Here is a 9,822-nt window from a genome sequence, read left to right as displayed (position 1 = left end):
TCCCCTCCTCCTGTCAGCCAGATGTCCTTGAGGCTGGCTGATTCCCCCTTTTGATATCGTTTAATATAGTTTAATTTGTTGTAGTTTTGATATTATTCCCGTATTTTGTGGAATAACACATGTTTATAATTATAGCCTAGTCGTGTATTTATTTTACACGTGGTTTATAACACCTTTCTCATTTGTTTTATATTAGATTTTATACGTAGCCCCGAGTTTGATTCTGTAAGCTTTGTTTTATTCACAGTGTATTCATATAGTCCAGAACTTAAAGCTGTTTATATGTGTCTCTACTGAACACTAGTACTAAATGGTGAACATTAACTAAATGTTTATTTTCACAAACAGAGAATCTGCTGTGGGGCAGCGGTTTATGACACCTAGGTCAATTGTTGTTGTATTTGCTATCCCTTCATGCTGTTTGGCGATCTTTGTGAAGCAGAACTTTGTTTTATAACACATTTGTACCTGAAGGTTATGTAGGCTTATCTGCGGTTCAGAGGTTTAAAGAAAAGTTATTGTGTCCTGCAGCTGTCTATTTGTTTTTGTATTCGCTTCCTTAGAAAACTTATTTGTAATTCTACCACCCATTAACAGAAAATTGTATTCACAGTGTAGCAGATTTTCTCCTTGTGGCTGCCTTATATACACAATATATATATATATATATATATATATATATATATATATATATATATATATATATATATATAATATGCCACAATGTTACATGGGACTTACAAAGCAACAAGGAATTTGTGATTAAAGAGGCGGATAAGGGGGGCAATGTGGTGCTGTGGTCAATTGAAGCATATTTAGAGGAGGCCAATAGACAGCTCACTAACCCCAGATGCTATCAAAAATTACCTTCAGATCCCACGGCAGTGTTTGCGTCTAAATTTGACTCTTTACTCTGCAGGACGCTAAGTTTCGGCATTATCTCGCCCCAAGAGAAAAAATATTTATGGGTGGAACATCCGGTCACGGCAACATTTTATATGTTGCCGAAGATACATAAAGACGAGAAGAAACCACCAGGAAGGCCGATTGTTTCTAGCATTGGGAGTATCTGCGAGCGGGCAAGTGAGTATTTGGACTTCTTCTTCCAGCCAATAGTCACGGCCTTGCCCTCCTTTATAAGGGATTCTGCCCATTTTATTGAGGTCTGTGGACGGATAGAACTGCCGGGAGAATTCTACCTGGTAACTTGTGATGTGGAGTCTTTGTACTCCAACATCAAGCATAGTGATGGCCTGTATGCGGTTACTTTTTGCCTAGACAAACTGTCACACTCAGATCGGGGGCATGATTCTTTTCTGTTGGATCTGCTGAAATTTGTTCTTCATCACAACTATTTTTTGTTTGACAGAACATTTTATTTACAGACAGCTGGAGTGGCAATGGGGGCGAAATGTGCACCAACCTACGCAAACATCTTCTTAGGTTGGTGGGAGGAGGTGTTTGTGTACCCATCCCTGGCATATCAACATCATGTCCGGAATTGGCATCGCTATATCGATGACTTATTCTTTATTTGGTCGGGCAGCAGGGAGGGTTGTACTGATTTCATCCACAGCCTCAATTCCAACCCCCATAATATCTTTTTAACCCACTCTATTTCCAACAGTTCGACTAGCTTTCTGGATCTGAGAATTTTCGTACAAGGGAACAAGCTGGTCACGGACCTTTTCCGGAAGCCCACTGCTACTAACGCTCTTTTGGAGTTCAACAGTTTTCACCCTTGGCACACGAAGGTGGGCGTCCCGACGGGACAATTTTTACGCATTAGACGTAATTGCACTCGGGATCAAGACTTTCTGATGCAAGCTCGGGATCTGACGGACCGCTTCAGACAGAGGAGTTATCCCAAACGAGTGGTTGCCACGGCTTTCCAGCGAGCAAGACAACATGATCAGGCCTCACTTTTGATTCCTGTGGGTCGTTCCCGAGAATCGCAGACGAGGTTCATCACGGACTATAATGACAGCTGGGGGCAGGTAAGACACATCCTCACTAGACATTGGCCGATCTTGCAAACAGATATGCAAACCACACAAGTCATCAGCAATAGGCCGTTATTGACATCTAGAAGAGCCCCGAATCTGAGGCAGTTGTTGACCAGGAGCCATTTTTCTAGGCCCACGGTCAAACTTAATAGGGGTATTGTCCTCAAGGGATCATTCCCCTGTGGGGAATGTAATGTCTGCCCCTTTATGACGCCCACCCGGGACATATTTACACACCCCACGAACTCCAGCAGACATGCGTTAAAGGCTTACATCAACTGCAGGAGCAGAAATGTTATTTATGTGCTAATTTGCCCTTGTAATATGATCTATGTAGGGCAAACATCCCAAGAACTACGTAAGAGGTTTCAAAAACACGTATCAACCATACGCCTGGCGGCTACGGACCAAGGCAAAGGTAAAATCTTGACTCCTGTGGCGGCGCATTTCTTGCTGAAACATAGGGGTTCGCCCATTGATTTGCAAGTTGTGGGGTTACAGAGGGTTTCCTGTGGCGAAAGGGGTGGCAATATATCTAACTATCTCTTGCGTGCTGAGTCCAGGTGGATTTTCGATCTTCAGGCGGTCGCACCCATGGGCCTAAATGAGGAATTGCTCTTCACGGGGTTCCTAGGATAGTTGGCGCGTAGATTCATTGGGGTATTTTTAGTTTCTGGGACGTCTGATTTGGTTCCCTTCAGATTTGGTGCCCATATCTAATTTTGCATTTGTCTCCATTCAGGAAGGCTGAGGACGCACCCAAAAGGGTGATGATCATCCCTGGAAATTGGGATATGGATATTACAAGCTTACTGTGGGGACTAACATGGATGCAGAGGTCTTTGACACATTAGATAATGAAGTGGACCCTGGAGGGTGGATGTGCGGCATGCCATTATGGCAAATGGAAGGACATCTTATGCAGAAGAGATTTTGCTCTCACAGCTACAATGCGGATTTTATGGCAAACTCCTATTATGGACCATGGACTCGGATGCGCATTTGAGATTGGCAAGTCGGAAGGGGCTTGTGATGAAGAGTGCTTTCTCTCGTATAGATCTGGATGGTGTCGGCCTCATCGACTATGGGACTATAAGCTGGGGACCGGAAACGTCTACATAGCGGCATTGAGAGAATACTCGTACATATACTTACGGACTCAAGGGACATCAGTCTGTTTATATTTATATATGTGTGTGTTTTTTGCCTGATATTGTTATATACTGTATATGGTTGCTGTATAGGTGTTTACGTGCACTTATACCTGTGCACTTGCCAACAATAATAATATTCCTTTCTCCCTCTCAGGTTTTCTGGGTGGCTTTATATGCCCTGTCTTTTTGTGTCCTTTGGCGGTTTTGCCTTTAATCACTAGTATATGTCTATGATTGTGATATCTCCCGGCATTCTGCGGGTGGATATCTTGTGCCTCTGTGTCTTGCTGCAACATGCACACTCTGCCCTCTTTTTACCTGTTGTGTTTTTTTTTTTTTTTTTTTTTTCCCCTCCCTTCCCCCCTCTCTGGCTTTTTGGTCCTTATCCCACCCCCTCTGCTCTGTGTCCCATGATGTGTCCATCTAGCCGGCCTCGCTAGCTTAGTCCGGTCCTCGGGCTTTATTCCATTTCTCTTTGCCCTGTGTCCTATGACGTGTCCATCTAGCCGGCTGGCACGGCGCGTGCGCAACGTGGTCCTATGGAATACCGCGGTTTGCGCGTGCGCATGTGACCCTTTGGACGCTCTAGGATTGCCGTTCATTATGATTGTGTTCCTGTCGTCATGGCGTCGCCGGCGTCTTCCGGCTTTTACCTCTCTCTCTCTCTCCCACACCGGTATGCAATTTACCTTATTGGATTTATTATTTAAGCACACACTGTTGCACCTTTAGTTTCACTTCCCCTGACGAAGCTGCGGAGGCAGCGATACGCGTGGGGTGCGCTCCCACCTTATCCTTCTCCTACCTCAGGGCCATTTTGGGGCTGTTATGTTCCCTGGCTCTATGTGGATTTAACCCTTGTGGTGCTCTGTGCCCTTTGACATTGCTGCATCTCCATATACCAGAATTGACGCAGGACAGGTTGTATCCACAGCTGTTATATAGCATGCTATCACATTCCAATCTCAGGACCATGTATTGCATGGATGTTTCATTTTTTGGTTATTAGCAGTGGATACTGACATATTGTGGTCGAGTCCTTTTGCGGCCTGTATAGGCACATTTTTGCAGGAGAGCATATGTGACTAGGTGCATCTAGGGTAGGATATTACTGTTTTCCTATTGTATTATGGGATTGTCATTTATTATGGGATATGATGGGTATAGGGATTTGTACATTTGTTTTTAAATGTTTTTAACATGTTTTTTGAGGTGTTTAATAAAGGTGTTTTGCTTTATAGTACTACCGATTGTCTCTATATTTTGGGTTGTGCATACTATTTTTAGTCTACCCTTTCTCTTTTCGTTTGTCCTGTTCTATTTATAGACTAAGTATTGCACCCCTTGATGGTGACTGTGACATTATATATTGGTGCGCCCCTTTCTATCTTTACTCTTGTGCTAGTTGTTGCCCCGTGTCCCGGGGTGTTCTTTGGGAGCAGCACACGCATATTTTTGCGTAATTTTGTATATTATTATTATTATTATATATATAATTTTTTTTTTTTTTTTTTTTTTTTTTTTCATATTGGTTTTTGCATACTCGGGTTTAGGGTGATGGACTGGGAGGCTAGGGAGGCGGCCTGGCTAGCCAAACCATCCAATGTGTTTGATCTTTCTGGATCGGTTGCTGTTGAGTCAGAATCAGGTTTTTCCAATGTGTGCTCAGAATTGATGAGGGCACATAAGACAGGGATTAGACTCTGGTGGAACATGAGGAGTCTAGAAGAGTATTTGAAATTAGGTTTGATACCTCGTGGTTTGAGGGTCTCCATATTTCCAGCTTGGGAACCCTCAGGATCATTTAAACAGATTTGGGAACAGGGTCTTACACGCTGTTCAAATATACTTATCAACCTATTATTGGAGCATGACAGAGACCTGTTTACGGCGACCAAGACCTCCATTAAAGAATTGGAAACCAAATTGAACACATTTGAAGGGACACAGGTGCATACCTTCAAGACCACACTTAAAGAGACCTTGGACAAATATGAGGTAGAGGTGACGAGCAGGAAGCGTAAAAAACTTCTTAGGGACAGGACTGATTTTGAGCAAAATGCAGTGTATAGATGGACGCACAGGGGTAACCCACGCCGTACTAGAACCTATGGCCATGGTTCCGTGACAGCAACTACAATATCCACCTCTCTACCTCGTGGTGAAGAAAGCTCTAGTGATGATTTTTTATCTTCCACCGGAAGCGAGGTAGACCACGGACCAGGCGTGGGAGGAGACGGAGGGGGAACAAGAAAACGCATAACGCGCCACAGGGACCACAATCCGACTTACCCCCACAAATACTCAACCAGACGGAAATAAATCAAGCCTCCTCCCCCCCTGATACGGAACAGACCTCTGGAGCCTCTACATCCACCCTCCAGGTAATAAATCTTTCTAAATATGAACTTACTGCGGTGGAACTTGCCGTCCTGAAGAGGGGTTTAACTTTTGCTCCCACACATACGGCCGACAAATTTACTTTAGTTAAGGACCTCTATTTGTTTTGTAGGAACCTCACATTTCAGGTTATCTACAAAAAACCGGATATTCTACAATCAATACCTGAGGATGAGCGCCAAGCCTTTCAAGATCTACTAGCCCTACTGGAGGAGAACGAATCAGGGTGTACCAGAAGAAAGTTCCCTGGCAGAAATAGATCCCTTAAAACGCCTTCCTTTTCCTTGGTACCCGCAATCAAGATATTCTTTGAGCTGGTGAAACGAGACATTCTGGCAATGCCAACACAGGTGGGTAGATCCTCTAACCTTAATCTTGCCGAAAAACGGGCCTTGCGGGACTTACAAAGCAACAAGGAATTTGTGATTAAAGAGGCGGATAAGGGGGGCAATGTGGTGCTGTGGTCAATTGAAGCATATTTAGAGGAGGCCAATAGACAGCTCACTAACCCCAGATGCTATCAAAAATTACCTTCAGATCCCACGGCAGTGTTTGCGTCTAAATTTGACTCTTTACTCTGCAGGACGCTAAGTTTCGGCATTATCTCGCCCCAAGAGAAAAAATATTTATGGGTGGAACATCCGGTCACGGCAACATTTTATATGTTGCCGAAGATACATAAAGACGAGAAGAAACCACCAGGAAGGCCGATTGTTTCTAGCATTGGGAGTATCTGCGAGCGGGCAAGTGAGTATTTGGACTTCTTCTTCCAGCCAATAGTCACGGCCTTGCCCTCCTTTATAAGGGATTCTGCCCATTTTATTGAGGTCTGTGGACGGATAGAACTGCCGGGAGAATTCTACCTGGTAACTTGTGATGTGGAGTCTTTGTACTCCAACATCAAGCATAGTGATGGCCTGTATGCGGTTACTTTTTGCCTAGACAAACTGTCACACTCAGATCGGGAGCATGATTCTTTTCTGTTGGATCTGCTGAAATTTGTTCTTCATCACAACTATTTTTTGTTTGACAGAACATTTTATTTACAGACAGCTGGAGTGGCAATGGGGGCGAAATGTGCACCAACCTACGCAAACATCTTCTTAGGTTGGTGGGAGGAGGTGTTTGTGTACCCATCCCTGGCATATCAACATCATGTCCGGAATTGGCATCGCTATATCGATGACTTATTCTTTATTTGGTCGGGCAGCAGGGAGGGTTGTACTGATTTCATCCACAGCCTCAATTCCAACCCCCATAATATCTTTTTAACCCACTCTATTTCCAACAGTTCGACTAGCTTTCTGGATCTGAGAATTTTCGTACAAGGGAACAAGCTGGTCACGGACCTTTTCCGGAAGCCCACTGCTACTAACGCTCTTTTGGAGTTCAACAGTTTTCACCCTTGGCACACGAAGGTGGGCGTCCCGACGGGACAATTTTTACGCATTAGACGTAATTGCACTCGGGATCAAGACTTTCTGATGCAAGCTCGGGATCTGACGGACCGCTTCAGACAGAGGAGTTATCCCAAACGAGTGGTTGCCACGGCTTTCCAGCGAGCAAGACAACATGATCAGGCCTCACTTTTGATTCCTGTGGGTCGTTCCCGAGAATCGCAGACGAGGTTCATCACGGACTATAATGACAGCTGGGGGCAGGTAAGACACATCCTCACTAGACATTGGCCGATCTTGCAAACAGATATGCAAACCACACAAGTCATCAGCAATAGGCCGTTATTGACATCTAGAAGAGCCCCGAATCTGAGGCAGTTGTTGACCAGGAGCCATTTTTCTAGGCCCACGGTCAAACTTAATAGGGGTATTGTCCTCAAGGGATCATTCCCCTGTGGGGAATGTAATGTCTGCCCCTTTATGACGCCCACCCGGGACATATTTACACACCCCACGAACTCCAGCAGACATGCGTTAAAGGCTTACATCAACTGCAGGAGCAGAAATGTTATTTATGTGCTAATTTGCCCTTGTAATATGATCTATGTAGGGCAAACATCCCAAGAACTACGTAAGAGGTTTCAAAAACACGTATCAACCATACGCCTGGCGGCTACGGACCAAGGCAAAGGTAAAATCTTGACTCCTGTGGCGGCGCATTTCTTGCTGAAACATAGGGGTTCGCCCATTGATTTGCAAGTTGTGGGGTTACAGAGGGTTTCCTGTGGCGAAAGGGGTGGCAATATATCTAACTATCTCTTGCGTGCTGAGTCCAGGTGGATTTTCGATCTTCAGGCGGTCGCACCCATGGGCCTAAATGAGGAATTGCTCTTCACGGGGTTCCTAGGATAGTTGGCGCGTAGATTCATTGGGGTATTTTTAGTTTCTGGGACGTCTGATTTGGTTCCCTTCAGATTTGGTGCCCATATCTAATTTTGCATTTGTCTCCATTCAGGAAGGCTGAGGACGCACCCAAAAGGGTGATGATCATCCCTGGAAATTGGGATATGGATATTACAAGCTTACTGTGGGGACTAACATGGATGCAGAGGTCTTTGACACATTAGATAATGAAGTGGACCCTGGAGGGTGGATGTGCGGCATGCCATTATGGCAAATGGAAGGACATCTTATGCAGAAGAGATTTTGCTCTCACAGCTACAATGCGGATTTTATGGCAAACTCCTATTATGGACCATGGACTCGGATGCGCATTTGAGATTGGCAAGTCGGAAGGGGCTTGTGATGAAGAGTGCTTTCTCTCGTATAGATCTGGATGGTGTCGGCCTCATCGACTATGGGACTATAAGCTGGGGACCGGAAACGTCTACATAGCGGCATTGAGAGAATACTCGTACATATACTTACGGACTCAAGGGACATCAGTCTGTTTATATTTATATATGTGTGTGTTTTTTGCCTGATATTGTTATATACTGTATATGGTTGCTGTATAGGTGTTTACGTGCACTTATACCTGTGCACTTGCCAACAATAATAATATTCCTTTCTCCCTCTCAGGTTTTCTGGGTGGCTTTATATGCCCTGTCTTTTTGTGTCCTTTGGCGGTTTTGCCTTTAATCACTAGTATATGTCTATGATTGTGATATCTCCCGGCATTCTGCGGGTGGATATCTTGTGCCTCTGTGTCTTGCTGCAACATGCACACTCTGCCCTCTTTTTACCTGTTGTGTTTTTTTTTTTTTTTTTTTTTTCCCCTCCCTTCCCCCCTCTCTGGCTTTTTGGTCCTTATCCCACCCCCTCTGCTCTGTGTCCCATGATGTGTCCATCTAGCCGGCCTCGCTAGCTTAGTCCGGTCCTCGGGCTTTATTCCATTTCTCTTTGCCCTGTGTCCTATGACGTGTCCATCTAGCCGGCTGGCACGGCGCGTGCGCAACGTGGTCCTATGGAATACCGCGGTTTGCGCGTGCGCATGTGACCCTTTGGACGCTCTAGGATTGCCGTTCATTATGATTGTGTTCCTGTCGTCATGGCGTCGCCGGCGTCTTCCGGCTTTTACCTCTCTCTCTCTCTCCCACACCGGTATGCAATTTACCTTATTGGATTTATTATTTAAGCACACACTGTTGCACCTTTAGTTTCACTTCCCCTGACGAAGCTGCGGAGGCAGCGATACGCGTGGGGTGCGCTCCCACCTTATCCTTCTCCTACCTCAGGGCCATTTTGGGGCTGTTATGTTCCCTGGCTCTATGTGGATTTAACCCTTGTGGTGCTCTGTGCCCTTTGACATTGCTGCATCTCCATATACCAGAATTGACGCAGGACAGGTTGTATCCACAGCTGTTATATAGCATGCTATCACATTCCAATCTCAGGACCATGTATTGCATGGATGTTTCATTTTTTGGTTATTAGCAGTGGATACTGACATATTGTGGTCGAGTCCTTTTGCGGCCTGTATAGGCACATTTTTGCAGGAGAGCATATGTGACTAGGTGCATCTAGGGTAGGATATTACTGTTTTCCTATTGTATTATGGGATTGTCATTTATTATGGGATATGATGGGTATAGGGATTTGTACATTTGTTTTTAAATGTTTTTAACATGTTTTTTGAGGTGTTTAATAAAGGTGTTTTGCTTTATAGTACTACCGATTGTCTCTATATTTTGGGTTGTGCATACTATTTTTAGTCTACCCTTTCTCTTTTCGTTTGACAATGTTACAACACAAGCAAGTAAGAAGCGGTATTTTATACGAATATAAATTTTATTTCTCACAATAAAACAACAGCTCAAATTTTAAGTTAGCTAACAGCATGATGCTGACAAATGCATCTTTGCG

The 9,822-nt window shown here is 44.5% G+C and overlaps 2 protein-coding genes across 7 annotated transcripts; both read left to right on the top strand.

Annotated features, from left to right (window-relative positions):
* The first annotated feature begins 750 nt into the window (after positions 1-750).
* LOC138675921 (uncharacterized) lies at positions 751-2,826 on the top strand. 3 transcript variants are annotated; one of them, XR_011320734.1, is made up of 4 exons: positions 751-1,083; positions 1,628-1,997; positions 2,344-2,424; positions 2,749-2,826. XR_011320734.1 is itself a non-coding variant. In XM_069764592.1 (3 exons), the coding sequence occupies exons 1-3, from the start codon at positions 1,401-1,403 to the stop codon at positions 2,755-2,757; spliced, it is 687 nt and encodes a 228-aa protein (XP_069620693.1). In that variant the 5' UTR covers positions 1,298-1,400; the 3' UTR covers positions 2,758-2,826. The 3 variants fall into 3 exon arrangements, 2 of the variants coding, with proteins under 2 accessions (XP_069620693.1, XP_069620692.1); XM_069764592.1 differs by lacking the exon at positions 751-1,083 and having other exon boundaries at positions 1,298-1,997; XM_069764591.1 differs by lacking the exon at positions 751-1,083 and having other exon boundaries at positions 1,298-2,424.
* Positions 2,827-4,697: 1,871 nt separating this feature from the next.
* On the top strand, positions 4,698-8,050 carry LOC138675920 (uncharacterized). Of its 4 annotated transcripts, XR_011320733.1 has the most exons (6): positions 4,698-5,544; positions 5,673-5,910; positions 6,144-6,307; positions 6,852-7,221; positions 7,568-7,648; positions 7,973-8,050. XR_011320733.1 is itself a non-coding variant. In XM_069764590.1 (3 exons), exons 1-3 carry the CDS (start codon positions 6,625-6,627, stop codon positions 7,979-7,981), a joined length of 687 nt encoding a protein of 228 aa, XP_069620691.1. In that variant the 5' UTR covers positions 6,548-6,624; the 3' UTR covers positions 7,982-8,050. The 4 variants fall into 4 exon arrangements, 2 of the variants coding, with proteins under 2 accessions (XP_069620691.1, XP_069620690.1); XR_011320732.1 differs by having other exon boundaries at positions 4,698-5,910; XM_069764590.1 differs by lacking the exons at positions 4,698-5,544; positions 5,673-5,910; positions 6,144-6,307 and having other exon boundaries at positions 6,548-7,221.
* The last annotated feature ends 1,772 nt before the right edge of the window (positions 8,051-9,822 follow it).

The sequence above is a fragment of the Ranitomeya imitator genome, chromosome 4, assembly GCF_032444005.1.
Source record: "Ranitomeya imitator isolate aRanImi1 chromosome 4, aRanImi1.pri, whole genome shotgun sequence".
In the NCBI taxonomy this organism is placed as follows: domain Eukaryota; kingdom Metazoa; phylum Chordata; class Amphibia; order Anura; family Dendrobatidae; genus Ranitomeya; species Ranitomeya imitator.
This window is presented reverse-complemented; position numbering and strand designations above follow the sequence as displayed.